Source organism: Psammomys obesus, unplaced genomic scaffold (assembly GCF_907164565.1).
Source record: "Psammomys obesus unplaced genomic scaffold, mPsaObe1.curated_primary_1811, whole genome shotgun sequence".
NCBI lineage: Eukaryota > Metazoa > Chordata > Mammalia > Rodentia > Muridae > Psammomys > Psammomys obesus.
Genome location: NW_026591497.1, coordinates 39395 through 58955, shown reverse-complemented (window position 1 = coordinate 58955; position 19561 = coordinate 39395). Strand labels below are relative to the sequence as shown.

The window sequence follows — 19561 nt, the reverse complement described above, 5'->3', positions numbered from 1 at the left end:
AGGTGTGGCTTTGTTGGAGGAGGTGTGGCTTTGTTGGAGGAGGTGTGTCATTGGTGGGGGTGCTTGTGCTTTCAAAAATCTCACATCGTTCCCAGTTAGCTCTCTTCCTGCCTCACATTTGTGAACAAGAATGCGAGCTCTCAGCAGCTGCTCCAGCACCATGCCTGCCTGCTGCTGTGCTCCCTGCCTCCATGGTCATGGACTCACTCTCTGAAACCACGAGTCCAAAATACATAGGAAAGTAATTAAGACAGGCATGTTCTATTTTTAACATGGCTTAGTTACATGAATGTGTGCTATTTGATGACTATATTTAATCTATGTGTAGCTTTCAATCCAATTTTTCTTGTTTGTTTTTGTTTTGAGACAAGGTCTCATGTAGTGTAGGCTGGCCTCAAGGTCACTATATACTTGATACCAGCCTTGAACTTCTGAACTGCGAAATTCTATACCTGCCCCCAAGTGCTTAGATTACATAATAAAAAAATTAAACAAATGGGTTGAAGAGAACTAGTGGTGATAGAGTCTTTTTTTCATGTAAGCACTTTCCTCTTTTTTATTTTACTATTTTATGTGTATGGGTTTTTTGATTGCATGTATGCCTGTACACCAGAAGCATTTCTAGAAGAGGGCATTGGATTAACTAGGATGAAGTTATAGATGATTGTGAGCTACCATGGAGGTGCTGGGACTTGGACTTCGGTCCTCTGCAAGAGCAAAAAGTACTCTTAACTGCCGAGTCATCTTTCCAGCTCTCATACAGTTTTATCATCTCATCCCATATTTCAAATTTTAAGTGGTTTTTGTTTATTTCTTGAGACAAGGTATAAAACGCAATTAAGAGTTCTTGCTGCTTTTGCAGAGAACCTGAATTTGGTTCTCAGCTTTCACATGGCAGCTTACAACAGTAAGCTTACAACAGTAACTCCATTTTTATGAGATTCTGGCCTCTTTGGGCACCAAGCATGCAGGCAGTGAACATACATGCAGGAAAAAAAAAAAAACTTGTACACATAATAAGCAGATAAATAAATAAACAGATTAACCTAAAAAAAGTACACAATTATTAATAGATATGGGGTGCCACTATGATGCCAAGACTTCTCTCAAGTCATCCCCCTGTCTCATTCAGTAGCCAGGATTAAAAGCATAGTTCACCACAGGCAATTTTTTTTTTTGAAATGTTTGAAAGCATTTTATTCATTTAGTGGATTTTTTTTTTCTGCTTATAATGTTTTTCACTAAAGTAAAAATACTTTTCCAATCTGAAAACAGGCAACTTTTATCTCATATTTATGGGAGAAGGTAGGCGAGCTTTTGTCCTGCTTTCCATAATGATGAAACTTTGACTTGATCTATAAGCACACCCTTCAAAGCTGAGGATAAAATATAGGCTGGTCATACTGACAGCAGCAGCAGACAAAGAGTCAAGTATGAGGACACTGAGGAAAATTGCGGCTGCAACTTGGTAGCTGTGTATTCCCGACAGCCAGAAGGCCCTTTCTGCTTAAACACCCCTAAAGCTACAGTTATGTTGCCTCTACTATATCAGACATGAAGACATCAGGGATTCTTCTCCCACGTGCTCTAACAAAGAGTTTGTGTTTATGATATCATGTCATCATAATATCACTTGCACTGTGACCCTGACATGTTCCCTTTGTGAGCTTTCCTAGAGGATCTTGGTGTCATAGTTACTTTTCTATTGCTGTGGAGAGACACTATGACCAAGGCAACTTATAAAGAAAACATTTAATTGGAGCTCACGGTTCCTGAGGGTTAAAGTCCATGACTGTCAGGTGGGGAACATAGCAGCAGGCAGGCAGGGATGGTGCTGAGCAGTATCTGAGTACTTACATATGATCCACAAGCATGAGGGATATGGGGAGAGAAAGCAAGAGAGAGGGAGACCATGTTAATTGGGAATAGTGTGGGTTTTTGAAACCTCAACGCCTACCCCCAGTGACAGACCTCAGCCACACCTTCTAATCCTTCCCAAACAGTTCCACCAGCTGGGGGCCAAGCATTCAAACATTAGCCTATGGGGGCCATTCTCGTTCAAACACCACAGTCCACTCCCTGACCTCCCACGGGCTTGTGGCTGTATCACAACGCAAAATGTATTTAGTCCAACTTCAAAAGTTCATTCTCAAGACTGTTTAAGAACCAGGTATGGTAGGGTGCCTTTAACCCCAGAACTTGGGGCGGGGCAGAGGCAGGTGGATCTCTGTGAATAAAAATACAAGTATACAAGACCAGCCTGGTATACATAGTGATTTCCAGGAAATCCAGGGCTACATAGCGAGATTCCATCTCAAAATAAAATAAAGGACTGTCAAGTTCAAAGTCTTTCAGAGATTCAAGGCAATCCCTGTAAAATAAAATTTTAAATTATATACTTCAACATACAATAGCACACAGCTGGAGAGGCTTGATAACCCACGTGCATAGGTTGGAAAGCCACGTCTATCAGGTAGTGTATCTGGGCAGGGCAGCACATAAACTTCCACTTTATTCCTCTGATATGGAGATGTCAGCAGCTCACAGAGCCACTGGCAGGTCCCAGATGAGGCTACATGAAGCTCTTACAGACAAGCCCAGTAATTCCAGGGCAGATAGTCTGTTGTTCTGGACAGACTTAAGGAGACAGACACAACCTTCACTTTGGATGGGGTTCTTGGAAATCTAAGAAAGATGCACACACTAGAATGCTGGAGGCTTTTATGATGGCCCTTGTCCATAACCCCAGCACTCAGGAGGTAGAAGCAGGAGGATTAACAGTTCAAGACAGCAAGTTAAGAGGTCAGTCTAGGGACTGGAGAGATGGCTCAGTGGCAAAGCACACTGGCTTCTCTTCCAGAGGACCTGAGTTCAGTTCCCAACATCTACATAGTGGCTTTCAACTGTCAGTAACACTAGTGTCAGAGGATCTGACACTTTCTTCTGGCCCCCGAGGGCACTAGCAATACATGTGGTGCATAGACACAAGCAAAACATTCATACATAGATAAATCTCTAAAAAATTAAAACAAAAACCAAACAAAACACACAAAGCACAAAGGTGCTAAGGAGGTGCTCAGTAGTTAAGATACTTGCTTCTTTTATAGAGGATCCAGGTTCAGTACCAAGTGCCCTCAAGGGGCAGCTCGCAACCACTTGTAACTCCAGTTCCAGGGGATCTGATGCCTGCTACATCTATACACCCAGGCACACATACACATAAAATAAGTAAACCTTAAAAACAAAACAAAACAAAACAAAACAAAACTAACCTAAAAACAACAACAAAAAAGAAGTTCATAGCAGGGTGTATTTGTTTCTGATTGAGAAAAATCAGCAGGTTTTTGAGAGGGCTGGTGAACTAGGTTGATAGGACCCAAGGAAAGGAAGTGAGAAGAAGGAGGGTCTAGTAGGAACTCTCTGCAAAAGACTCAGAGGAGGGAAGGGTGAGCTCTAGGGCTCAGTCTTTCCTTGCTTTAGCCTAAGAAGGGGGAACAGTTCATCCAGGTAGGATTCTGGGACTCACTGTGATTGGAGATTGTCTATCAGGTAGCTGAAAAATGTGGACGCAAGCTTGAAATCGTCTTGGTTCCCATGTCACAGCAGATGGACTTGCTAATGAGCAAAGTTAGGAGGGGGATGCTAAGGGCCCTGGCAGAGCCAGGTTCACTCCACCCCCATGCTGAAGATGCTCCCTCCACTTCTCTGCCCCTCCCACACATGTGTTGGTACAGTTAAGACTTGCTCCACCACACCTGGCCCCCTCCCTTCTGTCTCTGCTCTCTCCCTGTCTAGGGGCCCACCCACCAGCTACAAACCTTAGCCATGTCTGAACTGTGGCCAGTAGGTACCCCTGACCTGACCCTGGTTTCTATCAAGGACAGCAGAAGCACAGAGGAGAAGGTGAAAGTAAATCAAGAGGGTGTGCTGGTTGCCTTCCTCACTTAGTGGAAGTCCTGTGAGTAGGTGAAAGACAGAAAGGATGGAAAGAAGAGGAGTCAGAGGAAGGGAGTGGCCAAAAGACGCCAGGAGGCCTTGTCCCAGAGATTTCTATCTGGGCTCTGCAATCCATCTGCTATCGCTGCAGTGAGGGGCTGCTGGGAGAGGCACAGAGAGTCTGTGCTGAAGCCTCTTCCATTGGGCTCAAACTTAAAGTAAGAACCTGCAGTGTCTGGTTGACTTGCAGACTCAGTCCCAACTTCAGGGCTCCTGCCATGGAGATTTGGTTGTTTCTGCAACAAGAGAGAGATGTGCATCATACTTAAAACATTAAATTGGCCTAGGTGCCCACTGATAGGTGGGTGGATGAATAAAATGTGGTGTGTAGTTCAGCCATGAAGAATGAAGAAGTATTATGTCAACTGAAGCAGATAGAACAGGAGGACCTTATGTTAAGTGAAGTAAGCCAGACAGAGAAAGCAAAGAACAAGTTTTTCTCTCATACACAAACACTAACAACAACAACAACAGCCTAGAAATATTCTAGTAATTATTAGAGATTGGGAAGAGTATGAAGAGGAGGAAAGTAAAAAAAAAATTAAAAAAAATATATGTAAAATAAAGGGAGGCTAGATAGGGTCAATGTGCTCTTCAGGCATGTATGGAGCTATCACATTTAATCCCACTAACATTAGTGAGAAAAATATGTTCATAGTACAGCTCTCCAGTATGCAGAGCTCAATCCCTCAGAGACCCTGCCTGAGTTGATATTGCATCTGGCAGATTGGGTTTCACAGCACAACCCTCTACTTATGCCCAGGCCCTGGTCAATGTCTAAAATATGGGTATGCTACCCCAGGGGTGGCAAGCACACTTACAGTGCCCTCTCCCTTGTGGAGATGAGGGGTTACTCCTAGGCCTTTTGAGATCTAAAAATGTTCCCGTGTGCTTTGTGCCAGCTGGCAACACATACCCATTACCATGACGATGTACACTCTGGATCCTGCTCCTCCCTCCTCTTCCAAATCTTTGTCTTTGAAGCCAGGCCTACATAGTGCTGACTTTCTCCTCCTCTCTTTTTCTCTCTTTCTCTCTCTATCTGTCTCTCTGTCTCTGTCTCTCTCTAAAGATAGTCTTATGTACTCCAGCCTATAAAACTGAGGATGACCTTGAACTTTTGATTTTTCCTGTCCCTACTTCCTAACTGCTCAGTTTACATGTTTGGAAGACATTGCAATTTGAGACTGGAAAAGCCACTGTGTTTTATTTGCAGAGCTTAGTAGGGTAGTTCTCGAGGGGCTTGGAAGGCAGTAATGCTGAAATGCCAGCAGCAATGAAACCCCAGATCACATTTCAGAAAGGAGCAAAGACTTTTGCATTGGTATATTTTGGCTAAGAATCTGTGTGTGCTGATCACTGGGGATGAAGAATCAGCTGTGAATGTAAAAGAGGTCAGGGCCGCTGCACTGAACCCCATGTTCATTGGGACAACAGGGTGCTGGTCACTGGGGATAAAGAGTCATCTTAAGACCGGCTGGGCATGTAAGACCTGGGGTCTCACAGCTTGAATCAGGAGTTCAAGATTGCGCCCTTCCCAGAAATTCCCACAGACCACAACTCAATGCAAAAGTAAGAGTTTTTTTTATTCCAATCGTGGTAGGGTCGCCCCTCCGAAGGCAGGAGACGACCCCAAGCATGCAAAGCACAGGGTTTTTATACTTAAAAATCTAGCCAATTTTGCTCTATACATTGATTGGTCAGCAAGAATAGCGTGAAGATAGTTTACAGCTGGTTGTTTGCAGTTTTTGGCCATTTGTGAGTTTTCTCAAAACAATTCACCCTGCCCTTATTTTTTTAAAAACTATCTTGGAGCAGTTTATCCTGCCCTTTGAGAGCTATCTGCCTCTGGCTTTAATTCAAGGATGGGAATAGTCACAGCTGTTTTTCTTTTACAGTTGTTGGCATTCTCGGGTGGGCTCTCAGGCACAGTGGCACACACTTTTAATCCCAGCACTCGGGAGGCAGAGGCAGGTGGATCTCTATGAGTCTGAGACCAGCCTGGTCTGCAAAGTGAGTTCCAGGACAGCCAGGGCTATCCTAAGAAACCCTGTCTCAAAAAACCAACCAAACCAACCAACCAAACAAACAATAACTAAATAAAAGATCAACACTGCTGAGGTGGGACCTTCTGTGCTTCAGGGACAAAACGGAAGTGTTCTCTTGGGGTTGGCACCAGAAGCTGGTCTAAGAAGGCCAGCTGGCAGACCTTGGTAGTTTCAGAGGTAGAGTCCATGTGGTACTAGTTTTGAAGGCATGGACGTTGCATGATTGAGGAGGTGAGAGCAGGTGAGGCTTTGCACCTTGTGTAGTGTTAGAGTCCCTGCAGCGAGGCCAACAGGAAGCACTGATGACAGTGAGGCCTCAGTTGCGGTGGAGACCCCAGAAATATTTGAAATGTATAACAGGAGATGTCCACTAAGGAGAGACGCAGGTGTGGTGTGGAACCAGCCTGGGATGGTGGCTGTGTGTGCGGCAGGTGGAGGGGCTGAAGACATGGGGCTGCCTCCGCCTTTTAGAGGCCAGAAGATTAAGAGTCTCAAATGGTGGACATAGTCACAGGATTGGATTTACACTGCTGGACTTAACTTTGCTTAGGTGCGATTGCTTTCAACTCCCCCGTCCTTGGAATAAGAAGGTTTATGAAATATAGATAGCATAGTCCATGCCGTTCTAAGATCTTCATAAAGATCTTAATGTCTCAACAATTCTATTTAGTGGGTATGTCATACTATGTTTAAACAATCTCCTGTAGTTTAACATCTAACTTCTTTAATGTATATTGCATGTGTAAATATACATAAATTTATCATGAGCTGGTTATTGTAAAAGCATGGTGAAGTGACTTACAAGGGTTCAACTATGACATTCTTTCTATTTTTGTGTATGTCTGAAATGTCTATAATAAAAAGGTTAAAGTGTGTAGCTATAAAAAAAATTGTCAGTGACATTATAGGACTCAAATAAAGGCTTAGTAGGTACAAAAAAAATGTTTACGAATGTAGTTTGCTTTTGATTTTATAGGAATCCAGTTGCAGATTCTGGATTCTTAAAGGCTGTTTTTTTTTTTTTTTTATTTGTTTAAGTTAGGTTTGGGTGCAAACACCCGAGGCACTCAGAAGAAGCCATCAGGCACCTCCTACCCCAGAAGCTGGAGTTGCAGGCAATGGGAGCAACCTGATAGGGGTGCCGAGAAGCAACTTGGGTGCTCTGCAAAAACAGGGTATAAGCGCATGCTCCAAACCCCCAAGCCATCTTTCCACCCCCAACAGACTTTGGATTTTCAAGGAGATTTTGGTCTTTCAAAGAGATCTTGGATGTTTAAAGTGTTGGATTTAAAAAAAAAAATTATGTATGTAAGCATTTCGCTTGCACGCACGTATGTGAACCTCTTGTGTACCTTGTGCCCATGGAGAGCAGAAGCAGCTTCAGATCTTCTGGAACTAGCGTTATGGATTCTTGTGTGCTACCATGTGGGTGTAGGGGACCAAATCTAGGTTCTCTGCAAAAGCAACAAGTGCTCTTAACTACGGAGCTCTCTCTCTAGCCCTGGGAGTATTGGAAATCTTCAGGACTATAGTTTACATTGTAAAATAAACACGAAGCTTTGGGGACGATGGCTGGGAAATTAAAGCTTACCGTGTGTGCCAAGTTAAAGGATGGCTTGGGCTGGTCAGCTTTTCTTGTCAACTTGACACAATCTAGAATTACCTGGAAGAGAATCTCCTGGGAGGAATCATCTAGATCAGGTTGGCCTCCATCGTGTCTTTGGAGCTTGTCCTGATTGTTGCTTGATGTGGGAAGATTAACCCTGAATGTGGCACCACAGATAGACTGTGAAGATAGCAGCCAGCAGCAGCATGGAGCAGCCATTGCCTTCTGCTCTCGATTGCATGGGTGTGATTCTCCGAGATGCTGAACTGCAGCCTGTGTTGTGAGCTGTGTAGAGTCCTCCTTTAGAGTTGCTTTTGGTCAGAGTGTTCCATCACAGCGACAGAAACAGAACCAGGAGTATGATGCCATTCCTGATTTCTGTGATGTCGGGGCATGAACCCACAGCCTCCACACACACTAGACACACACTCTACCAACTGAGCTCCATCCCTGGCTCCCAAGCAATGACCTTGAGAGGGAGGGACAGAGCTGAGTGCTGTAGGATTGAGGCTCAAGCCACGTGATGCATTGCGAGCAGCAGCCAGATCACTGTGTGTGGCCCCAAGAACAGCACCTCTTTCTTCTCACCTCATATTTAGTTCTTCCAACATGTTGTTGGCCTTGAGGACCTCATCTATTGTAGAAGCTCCAGCGTCTCCAAAGCTGTTATGAGAGATGTCTAGAACTTTCAAGAATATATTTGCCTAGAACACAAAAATAGTAAGATCTGGAGTGGACAGGAACTCCACAAGGAGAGCAACAGAACCAAAAAATTTGAACACAGGGGTCTTCCCAGAGAGTCATACTCCAACCAAGTACCATGCATGGAGATAACCTAGAACCCCTGCACAGCCCAAGGCAGTTTAGTGTCCAAGTGGGTTACATAGTAATGGGAAGAGGGACTGTCTCTTACATAATCTGATTGGCCTGCTCCTTGATCACCTCCCCCTGAGGGGGGAGCAGCCTTACCAGGCCACAGAAGATGACAATGCAGCTACTCCTGATGAGATCTGATAGACTGAGATGAGAAGGAAGGAGAGGAGGACCTCCCCTATCAGTGGACTTGGAGAGGGGCATGCATGAAGAAGGGGGAGGGAGGGTGGGATCGGGAGGGGAGAAGGGAGGAGTTTATGGGGGGATACAAAGTGAATAAAGTGTAATTAATAAAAGTTAAAAAAAAAAACAAAACCAAACAAACAACAAACAAAAGTAAAGATGTGAGTTCACATCTTGATGGGCCTCAGAGCCCAGGACAGCCTGAGCAATGGCAAAGGACAGTGAGCAGAGGTCATGCAACAGTGTTAGTAAGAACTCTTAGTCCAACAGAGGGAAAAGCAGCTGAGTTGATGCTGGAGCTGGGGTAGGGGCAGGAGGAAATAGATGCTGCTGCTGCTGCTGTTGTTGTTGCTGCTCTGCTGCTGCTGTTGTGTGTGTGTGGCTGAGCAGGTACTATAAGAACTGTGAGGTTGGCTGGGCATTCCAGCAAGTTGCTATTGGTAGAGTCTGAGTCCTCCAAGTCTGGCGTGGCTGTGCTGGAAAAGAGGCAGGAATGGTAGGCCAGTGGGGGTTCTCCTAAGGAAACCGTGTGACTCCAGTCTCTTCCCATTTGCCTCTTTGCTTCCAGTTGAGTGGCTTTTCTCTAGTGTTTGCTCAGCCATAGGCCCAAATGATAAAAAGCTGAAATCTACAAAACTATCTACTACAATATAGATACATGGGCATCTAAGAAACTGTTTCAGGTGCAGGAGAAGCGTTTCAACAGCTAAGAGCACCCGTTGCTCTTCCAGAGGACCTGAGTTCAGTTCTCAGCACTCATGTTGGATGGCTCACAACTCCTACCACAAAGGATGGGAAATCCTCTTCTAGCCTCCACAGGCACCCACACATATGTGGCACACACTCTCACACACATGTACACAGAATACAAATAAAAACAAATGTTTAAAAAGAGGAATTTGCTTCAGCTTATCCAGATGCCAGAAACTCCTAAAGCAGGGCCTGGGTGACCCTTCCATGCTCCAGGCTGCCCCCTCCCCACGTTTTTGGGCTCAACCATTCTTCCAAATAGTTAGGCCCATAGGTATGCCTCTCTTCAATTTGTATAGTTGGCTGGCACGTTAAGAGGTGAGTGACACACAGCCCGTGCAAAGGGCTGGGGAGACAATGACTGGATCCAGGCAGCCGTCCCAATTCTTTCATAGGACTTAGCTTCCCCTCGCCCTCCCCTGCCCCAGAGTGAGTGAAATCAAATCACACACACAGGACAAGTACCTTACCATTGAGACCTGCCACAGCCCTTTTTGCAAAAGGACTTGGAACAGAATCTTCATACGTTCTGCTACGATCTGTAGGCATATCGTCTCTGCTTCCTTTCCAAACCACAGCCTGGTCACTCTCCCCTGGATCACCAGCCCAACTGGTTACACTGGTGCCTGCCAATCTAGGAAACAGGCCTGCACGCTCAGAGTTCATCAGCTTCATGATCTTGCCATGGCTGCCTCCTTTCCACCCCACACGTAAATTTCCACTTAAGCATCCACCTGTCTCTAGAACCATGCATTGTTTCTCTTGGAAGACCACTGGTTACCGAGAGTGGTCTTGTTAGTGTACATTTCTTGAAGTCAGGAAATTTGTTTTGTTCATAGATACAGCCCCACTGCAGGGAGCAGTGAGATGTGCCTGGGGTTAATTGAGTTCTGTGGGGCTGGAGTGGAAGAACAGCCAAAGGTGGAATGGTGAGCGGAAGGAAACCAGCACAGGAATATTCTCCGGCAGAAATGGGTGTGGTCTTGCCCACCCGGCATCCTCCCACCCCCACCACCAGTGAGCAATAAGTACTCATGACCCATGACTGCCCAGAACAACTATGACCTGCCAGATCATTGAGCTGATGGTAGCTGAGATCTAGGGATTTCAGGCCTGTGTGAAGCATCAGGAGAGCAGCAAGGTGCTGGGCAGCCTGTTCCTGCAGGCCATTCCCTTCCTATTGCAGCTTCTCTACAGCTGGGTTTAAGGCCAGGCCAATACATGTAGTCTGCAGCCCTGCAGCTCCAGTCTGATTCTCTGACAGGTTCACATCTGAGGGCAGCAGCACTTTCTGGTCAATGGGACCCACAGCCCAGGACCACCCTCTTGCACTTCCCTAAACCTCACAAACCTCCAGGCCTGAGGAAAAGAAGGGGCTTTGCAATCTGATTATCTAGGGTTGGCATGATGGCAGCTCTGTCACCCATTGGTTGGGTCACCTTGGATCTCTGGTCTCATGATTGTCTGTGAAAAATGCTGTGGTAGAGGAACAACCACCCTGTTGATGACTGGTATCTTGTAACAACACAGCATCCCTGTGTGTTCTATTGCTAGGGAGTGTGAGCTCAGATACTCACTCAGGTCCACTTCTGCCATTTTCTTTGACATTTGCCACAGCCCAGAGAGCTAAGTGGTGCTGCTCTGATCACCACATTACGGGCTGAAAGCATGGCACAGAGGAAGGCTCTGCATTTGTGAGATGGACTCACAGACAAGATGGCCACTGTCTCCTTTATCCTTCCTACCAAGCCTAGTTTCAGTGTCCCTCAGCAGATACCTGGGGTCCCAGGCCACTGTGCCAAAGGTTCATTTCTGAGGCATTACCTTGGCACAGAAGACAAGAAGCCAGCACAACACCACAAGCTTGGCATGACTCCAGATAGTGGGTAGCCAGAACCAGTTCTCCAAGCCTAGTGCCCAATGGCAGATGGGACACAGAGGAGGATTGTTCATTGGCCCAGGCCCTTCCCTGTCCTTGCCATTTCATCTGCTGCTACTATGCATATATTCCAGATGAAGGCTCCAAGGCTGAAAAGAAGTCTTTTTTTTGAAGCCGGCAAGCTAGTCAGGGACAAAGGGAGAATTTGCCTAATGCTGAAAAGCATGCTGGTCTCACCCCACCAATTCCAGGCATCACAGATCACACCCCACCACCATCACCAAAGTTGGCCTCCAACTTGCTAAGGATAGACTTGAACCCAGGTTTCAAGCATGCTAGGCAAGCAGTCTACCAACTGAGTTACATTCTCAGCCCACAGGTCATAATCCCTATAAACACCTTGGGGGTGGAGTGTTGGAAATAATTCTAATTTCAATACATTCATTAGCTAAGTTCTTCCTATAGGTTGGAACACCCAGCCCTGAACCCTTCCAATTGCCTGTCAGGGTGTTTCATTTATAGGTTATTCTGGAAGACAGTTCTAAATATTGGGCCTTCTCATGGCTTCAGGAGGGCAAGGGGCTTGGGGGTCAGCTGTTGACAGTGAGGAACGCATCCTCACAGAATGGTGTGGTCCCATGCCAGCTGCCCTCCCACCACCTTTGCAGGAAGATGGCCAATTGAGGAGTCCAACCAGAACCCCATGGGGAGGATGAGGCACCTTCTGTTTCCAGAGCAGAGTGTGAACCTGTGGTCCGCAAATCCTTGTGCTCCAGGACCTCTGTTTGATGTTCAGTGGCTGCTGCATCACCGTCTTGATCTTCGTTCTTCGAGGCTCCTTGCAGGGACCCTTCATTTTCATTCTTACTTCCCAGTCCCCACAGCTCTCCACCTAGAATGCTTCCCAGGGACGTGGGTGTTCCCTTCAGCTGCTTGACTAATCAGATCTGAGCTACAGGCAACAGGTGGTCACGGGGGCCAGTAACAGCGCCTTCTTCCTCCCATCCGTGGTCGTCCGGGCAACCGGGTGTAATTTGTGGCTGCAGAAGCACCATTGCCTTGGCATGCTCCTCACCAGGGCTGATTACCTCACACACCGCTGCTATGCTTGGGGTGGTCACCTCCTTCATGTTCCTTTTGTGGATTTTCCCAGTTTTTTCTTGTGTTTTAGTTACTGTGCTTTGGGGCAGGAGGTGGCTCTAGGAAAGACCTGTAGCCTAGCAATAGTTTTTCTCTGGAGCCACAGATATGCCATCACTCACCGCCTCACGGTCTCAGCTTTCTTTCAAGATCTAGCTGTTGCTATGGTGCTTCACAAGCAGGGACATCTCTCAAAATCAACTTGTACTGTTGCACTTTGGAATCTGCAGTTTTGAGCTCAGAGCCCCCTTCTCTGGGCATCTGCTTCATGTTGGTCACCCTATAAAGAAGCTGAATGGGTAGTCAGGGACAGGGTTATTCCTCTCTGTATGCATAGGGTCCAACCCAAGAACTCTGGACAGGATGGGGGCCAGCTAGATCATCTGGGGTTTGGGACTGAGCCAGAAGCCAGATCCTGCCAAATTGGAGATGTCCCTTTAACAACACTGGCCTGGATCCCATTCATGGCTGCTTTGCCTCCAGTTCAGCTGCTGCTGAAGCTGCCTGCTGACTCATGAACCATTGGCCAGCAGAAGCTGGGAAATGGCTCCTGCAGTTGTAGCGGCACTCGTGAGCTGGGGGTTTCTGGATTACAAGACAGAGAAATATGTGATGACCAGGAATTGCCGGGTGGGCGTCTCTCAGAGGCTGCTGCAGCTGGGAGTGGTGGCCTATGTTATAGGGTAAGAACAGCTCCTGGCCAGGCTGGCTGCAGAGTGTAGTGTCTGGCCTGCTGGCTGAGAGCTAAAAGCTGGCTTCTGAGAATTCTAGCTGGTGGGAGAGTGGGACTGGGGCATGGGCAGGTAAGTAGTCAGTAAGAGGGATTTTAGTCCATTAGAGGATAGCAGAAGAAGCCATGTGCCCATATAAGGGACTTTGTTCCCAGATTTATCTTGGTCTCTGTGCACATCTGCAGTAGGAAGGCAATAATTCTTTGCATGTGTGAGCAAAAGAGCACCAAGGCTCCCAGAGAGACTACTAGGCTTGTGTCTGAAGAGTCTTTGAGCGGGGAGTTGGGTTTGCTGAGTATGGGAGGCAATGGCATGTGAAGAGTGGCCGTGGTGGACAGCTCCCTCTGAGAGCTCTACCTGCTCTGGGATCGGGGGCAAGAGGTGTGGTTAGACAGAAGGTGGAGGCTCTCCATGCTGATCTGGGAGCCTCTGGAGTATACCAAGAGGGCTTCATGTTGTGGGCCCAGCCACTCCTCACCTGCTCACATTACACTGTCCATCATCCTCTCCCTAGGTGGGCCCTCTTGGCCAAAAAAGGCTACCAGGAATGGGACTTGGACCCACAGATCTCTGTCATCACCAAACTCAAGGGGGTTTCTGTAGTCCGGATTAAGGAACTGGAGAACCAGCTCTGGGATGTGGCTGACTTCGTGAAGCCAGTACAGGTAGGTAGGTCCCCAGTGCTGCTGGAAGAAGCCAGAGCCCTTCGGCAGCCGTGCAGCTGCTGCGCATGAGATGCATAGGCTGCCTGTGATGCCAGAGGGCGGGTGAAGGGCTCTGGTAGGGGCCTCCCAGAGTGCTGAGTCAGTCTGAGGAAAAGACTTTCAGGGTTGTATAGCTTTTCAAGTCAGGAAGCTGATGCCTATAGAATTTCCTTAAAAAGAGGAAGGTTAGAGTGGTGGGGTGCTTGCCTGGCATGCATAGCTCCTGTAGCTTCAAGCCCTAGTAACATGTACACACACAAAAAAACCCCTCTCATCCTACCCACCACCCCACACCCCACACAGAGATATGCCTGAGAAGAACTGAAATATCTTAGGCTCAAGATTTATGTTTTGGAAGTAAAAGGTAGAGGGTGGGAGCTCAGGGTTTGGTTTTTCTAACGTCCCCTTGTTATCAGTCAGGGATCTTAGGTCAAGTTCATTTTTTCCACTGATAAAAGAATGAGAGAGAAGGGCCTGGAGAGATGACTCAGCTGACCAAGAACACACATACATATTCATTAAATAGTTAAGTAAAACTGCTCAGTCAGGCAGTGGTGGCACACGCCTTTAATTCCAGCACTTGGGAGGTAGAGGCTGCTGGACTTTTGAGTTTGAGGCCAGCCTGGTCTACAGAACAAGTTCCAGGAGAGCCAGGACTACACAGAAAAACCCTGTCTTGAAACACAACAAAACATAAAAACAAACAAACAAACAAAAACAAAAACAAACCTCAAAAGAAAAAAAGAATTAAAAGCAGGAAATAACTCACAGACACAGCAAATAAATGTCTCATTAAAAGTGAAAATGTCCACCACCCAGAAATTAAAAATCCTTTCTCCTTGGAAGACTGCTGTTCTTAAATATTTATGGTGTGATAGAACAGGTACCTGTCCCTGAATTTTGGATGATCAACTTAAAAGAGGACCCTGATGAGTCCATGGGTTGGTGCAAGCTGAGACATGTTCAGGACCAGCTTTGAACATAACTAGACTGGTCTAGATTGTTCTCCAGACGAGGACCCTTTGGGCAGAAAAGGAAAACAAAACAAAACAAAACAAAACAAAACAAAACAAAACAAAACAAAAAACTTACTGAGCCTTTGTCTTGGCGAGGAGTGGTGAGGAAGAAGTTGAGAGCTCACCATCTTGTAGTGTTTGCACTGCCCCTTTCCCTATCTTTGCCTGCCAGAGTGCAATCTAACTCCTTCCAGCCATGTCACTCAGGAGCCCCTTCTTCCCTTCTACCTCCACATACCTGATTTAGCCCCAATTACTAGCTTACATGTTACATTTCCTGAGGTGACACAAACAGATGTCTGTTTATCCCAGGCAGGGCACCAACAATGAGCCAATTCCATTACGGATTAGTTCAGTGAGCCAATGAGTAATTGTGGTTCCCTGTGGGTGTGTAAGTGAGGGTACTTATGGCAGCATTGGCAACTGCATCACCGTGGCCATGTTTGGGCTCCAGGTGGTACCGCACACACACTTCCTGCTGCACCAACGCTGTTCCACTTGAAATCAGCAGACCCTCTCTGTCCCTACTTGGGGTTGAGCACATGAGAATTGGAAATGAAACTTGTACTAAAGGTGTGGATAGAGGCACAACATTTCCTGGGCTCAGGAAAGGCCATAAGCCTAGCCAGCTTCACCTGCTGTGGATGCCACTTTTTTGCAGGACGAAGTTGGTAACTAGATGGGGCCAAGAACTATCCCTACAAAATCCAGACTACCCAGGCTGGGCTATACCTCAGTGGGCACTGGCCTAGCATGCCTGAGATCCTGGGTTCTATCTCCAGCATTGACAACAACAAAAAGCAAACAAAACAGGCTGTCAATGTCTAGCGCCTTGGCTGGTGCAGCTCAGCAGATGCCAACCTCCAGCTTTACCTTCTAGGGAGAGAATGTTTTCTTCCTGGTAACCAATTTCCTTGTGACACCAGCTCAAGTCCAGGGCAGGTGCCCAGAGGTAAGTTTGTCTAGAGCCTCTAACACACCCCTTCTTCCTCCACTACCTTACCTCCACTCTCCATCACACATAGCTCAAGGCTACGGTTTGAGCTTGCTATGTCTATTGGAGGCAAAGGGCTAAACCTTTCTAGAAGTCACTTCATTGAGTTTTTACATCTACTGTCCACCAGGAATAATATAATTCCCACCAAACAGATGATTGGGATTCCACAGATTTTAGTCACTTGCCCAAGGGTACTAAGTATAGGTTACCTGCACAGTATCTGAGGAGCCTTGGGATCTCCAACCTATACAGCATCAGATCTGAGTGGGACGATTCCATGAAAATGTCCAGTCTCTTTACCATGCTAGTCCTGCCTCTGGGTTCCAGCCAGGTACATGCTCAGGTGGGCATTAATGGAAAAAGGCAAGGCTGAAAGATCAGCTCTTCACTTTATTAGTGTATCTTGAGTCAGCTTTCATCTGGGGGACAAGCTAGCACACCTCTGCCTTTGCTTTCAGGTAATTTATGATCACTAGGTGTTTTCCAGCCCAACTGTGTTCATGTTTGAGCTTTCTGCCTCATTCTTATCTGCTTCTCATGAAGAAATGCAAGCACCTACCCACGGGCCCCCAATCTTACCTTTTCCCTTTGTCTGGGGACGTTCCAGACCATCTTTCAAAGGGCACACTAGCTCGCACCAACCGTGGCGTTTGTGTGGGCAGTTAGGACCCATTCCATATAAATGCATTGCACTCAAGGCTAACCTCTGCTTGGCTGGGCTTCCACACTCTGGTATTTGGTCACGCCACAGTCTCAGAGGATGTCACATGTCCATGGTTGACGCCTATCCACAAAGGAGGTGATGTATGTATACAAAGGATGACTCTCCCTCAGGGAACCCAAACAGTATTCCCACCTCCAGATGCTTAGAAGACAGTGATTCCAGGTTTAGCATGTAGGCAGCTCTACAATGTCACCAAACCTACACGCCCATTTAGAGAAAGTACACAGCTCTTCCCCTTTCCCTGTCTGAGGCTTCTGGTTCTTCTTGTGAACTTATCATGACCAGGTTTCCTGAGAATAACCAGAGTTCCTGCCAGCTCTTCTTGGAAGATTCGTTACCTGGTTCCTCCTAGCATGTACTAAAAAATCCTGAGTGTCATGTCCTTCTGCAAACCTTTCATGACATCCCACCCTGCGCCCCACAGCATCTAGGCTAGGCCCTGGGCTGGGCTGGCAGAACTCCAACCCTCTCTATCTCAAGTTGCAGTTATGGTCCAGCCAAGGTGGTAGGTTCCATGATGCCCACAGAGGGCAGCGGCCACAGTTGGGGAGACTTAAGGCAGTGCATGGACTAAATACTAAAGGAGCTGGTGATCTGGATCAGTGTGGCTACAGCAGGATGCCAAACAGGGGGAGCATCATGGACAGAGGCCCAGGCTGTGTGAGGGGGTGAGGTATCCCTGGGGATACACAGCGCTTGCTGTGGCTGGAGCATAGACTTGGGCTGGGTTACAAAAAGGACAACCCAGGATCTCATGGACCCTCTGAGTCCTGCTAAAAAGCTAGAGTTGATGTCTGAGCAGAAGGTAGCCAGAACGAGTGCATGGTATAGACCCTCCATCTCTCATCACTTGGGCTTCTAGGTTGAGGTGCTTACATCTCATCATGGAGTCTGGTTGAAGGAGTTGGAGACATAGACACAGCTGGGACAGCAGCGTAGATAAAGTGGCTGTACTCTGATCTCTGCACTGGATCATAGTCCCATCCTTCACTTAGGAAAGTCCTAAGTCTCCTCCATGGCCTTTCAATCCCTCAGCCATTTTTGCTTCCATGGCACTGTGATCCTCCTGGAGTTCCCCATAAGCTGAACCTCCATTAGGGTTCTGAAACTCAAGGCTGCCTTCTTCTCTTAGGTTGGGGACCCCCAGGAAGCTCACTTACCTTTCCCCCATGACCCTTTGGCCTTATATAGACACAGTGTTCACATTTGGCAGAAAAGACCCTAAGCAAGTGTGTGTGTGCGTGTGGATATGTGTGTGTTTGCACGGGTGTGTCTTTTCTACTTGTGTCCCTGTGACCTTACACCCTGCTCATTGGCCCATGCTACACCTACCATATACTGATCACCACCAGTTTGTCCTATGGCTCTTTAGCACCACCCCCTGCTCTGTTATTCCCATTGGACAGAAGAGCTGGAACTCAGTGACCTGTTAGGGACAAAGCTGTCAAGTGAGCAGCACTCTGCTCTTGAAATACAGCCCTGTACCACCATCCAGGTGGCTGATGGTCCTTCTCTCCAAGCTTACAGTTTGTTTGCACTTTCCCTATGCTTCCAAACCCACGGTATCCTGGGAGGTATCGTAAGGGTCTTGTCTTTGTAGTCTGTGATGCCATGTCTCAAAAAGGAGGCATCCCCCTGTGCTGTTGATGACTAGGGTCTCTCTTACCTACTTCAGCATCCTTCTGTTCCTCTGGCTAACTGCTGGGCTGACGAAGACTGCCCTGAAGGGGAGACGGGGACGCACAGCCATGGTAACTATGGGCTTCGTCCCTTGGTGCCTCTGTTAAAACACGGAAAAGGGAGGGCATACTGGGTAGTCCCCAAATGCAGGCCCTGCTGTGTTTGTTTGTGCACCATGTCACTCTGCCAACAAGCCCATACCCCACACCCTCCTTGAGACCCATGGAGAATTGAGGCCTTGGAGCTCGTTTTGTGTTTTCAAGGCATAAAAACGGGTCAGTGTGTGGCGTTCAACGCAACCCACAGGACCTGTGAAATCTGGAGCTGGTGCCCGGTGGAGAGTGGTGCTATGCCCAGGTAAGTCTCCTCTCCCCCAAGGCAGGGTCCCAGGATAAGCAAAACAATGTCAGTATACCATTTACCTCCAGGAAGCCCCTGCTGATTCAGGCCAAGAACTTCACGCTCTTCATCAAAAACACTGTCACCTTCAGCAAGTTTAACTTCTCCAAGTAAGCATGGGCAGGCCTTGGTTGAGCCCAGATCCTCCATGCCTCTTGGTTCATATGATCTCTATCACTGTCTTTTCTAGAACCAATGCCCTAGATACACGGGACAGCACCTACTTCAAGCAATGTCTCTATGATCCACACTCTAGCCCATACTGTCCAGTGTTCTGCATCGGAGACCTTGTGGCCATGGCTGGAGGGGACTTTGAGGACCTGGCATTGCTGGTGAGTCATGTGGGGCAGAGTTCTTGCAGCACAGGGATAGGGTCTCAGGCTCATCTACTGGTGGAACAGAAATGCGTTGTGTGCAGGGTGGTGCCGTGGGTGTCAACATTCATTGGGACTGCAACCTGGACTCCCGAGGCTCTGACTGCTGTCCCCAGTACTCCTTCCAGCTGCAGGAGAGGGGGTACAACTTCAGGTATGGCCCTCACTTCCCTAGTGCTGGATTGCTGTTCCTGACCTCCAGTGACCACCAGAGCAGAGCACTCCTAGCTCAGACCTCAGGATCTCTGCTGTATGTACAAAGGGTCCTGTGGGAGCCCCAGTCTCTGGGCTCCACTCCATTTTCTTTCACTCAACTGCTCAGTATAGACTGTGGAAAAATTTCTACTGGTGGGCAAATATTCATATACCTTTGACCTGGTGTCTCAGTTAGGGTTTTATTGCTGTGAAGAGATAGAAGGAAGGAAGGAAGGAAGGAAGGAAGGAAGGAAGGAAGGAAGGAA

At 47.3% G+C, this 19561-nt stretch overlaps 2 protein-coding genes across 5 annotated transcripts in view; one reads left to right on the top strand and one right to left on the bottom strand.

Moving 5' to 3' along the window:
* Lrrc74b (leucine rich repeat containing 74B) overlaps positions 1-12191 on the bottom strand; it is a 12711-nt gene extending 520 nt beyond the window's left edge. The window contains 9 exon segments of the mRNA XM_055610265.1: positions 2590-2685; positions 3154-3162; positions 4163-4232; positions 8239-8354; positions 9922-10049; positions 10522-10747; positions 11234-11366; positions 11996-12171; positions 12174-12191. Coding sequence (XP_055466240.1) covers positions 2590-2685; positions 3154-3162; positions 4163-4232; positions 8239-8354; positions 9922-10049; positions 10522-10747; positions 11234-11366; positions 11996-12171; positions 12174-12191 — 972 coding nt within the window.
* Positions 12192-12964: 773 nt separating this feature from the next.
* The window catches only part of P2rx6 (purinergic receptor P2X 6), a 9619-nt gene continuing 3022 nt past the window's right edge, over positions 12965-19561 (top strand). For 2 of the 4 annotated variants that reach the window (XM_055610288.1, XM_055610287.1), the window contains exons 1-8: positions 12965-13158; positions 13721-13871; positions 15807-15878; positions 18323-18398; positions 18591-18684; positions 18756-18836; positions 18917-19058; positions 19145-19254. In XM_055610288.1, the coding sequence (XP_055466263.1) occupies positions 13019-13158; positions 13721-13871; positions 15807-15878; positions 18323-18398; positions 18591-18684; positions 18756-18836; positions 18917-19058; positions 19145-19254 (866 nt within the window). In that variant the 5' untranslated portion in view covers positions 12965-13018. The remainder of the gene's footprint in view (positions 13159-13720; positions 13872-15806; positions 15879-18322; positions 18399-18590; positions 18685-18755; positions 18837-18916; positions 19059-19144; positions 19255-19561) is intronic. The other 2 variants (XM_055610291.1, XM_055610290.1) reach the window with 1 other exon arrangement.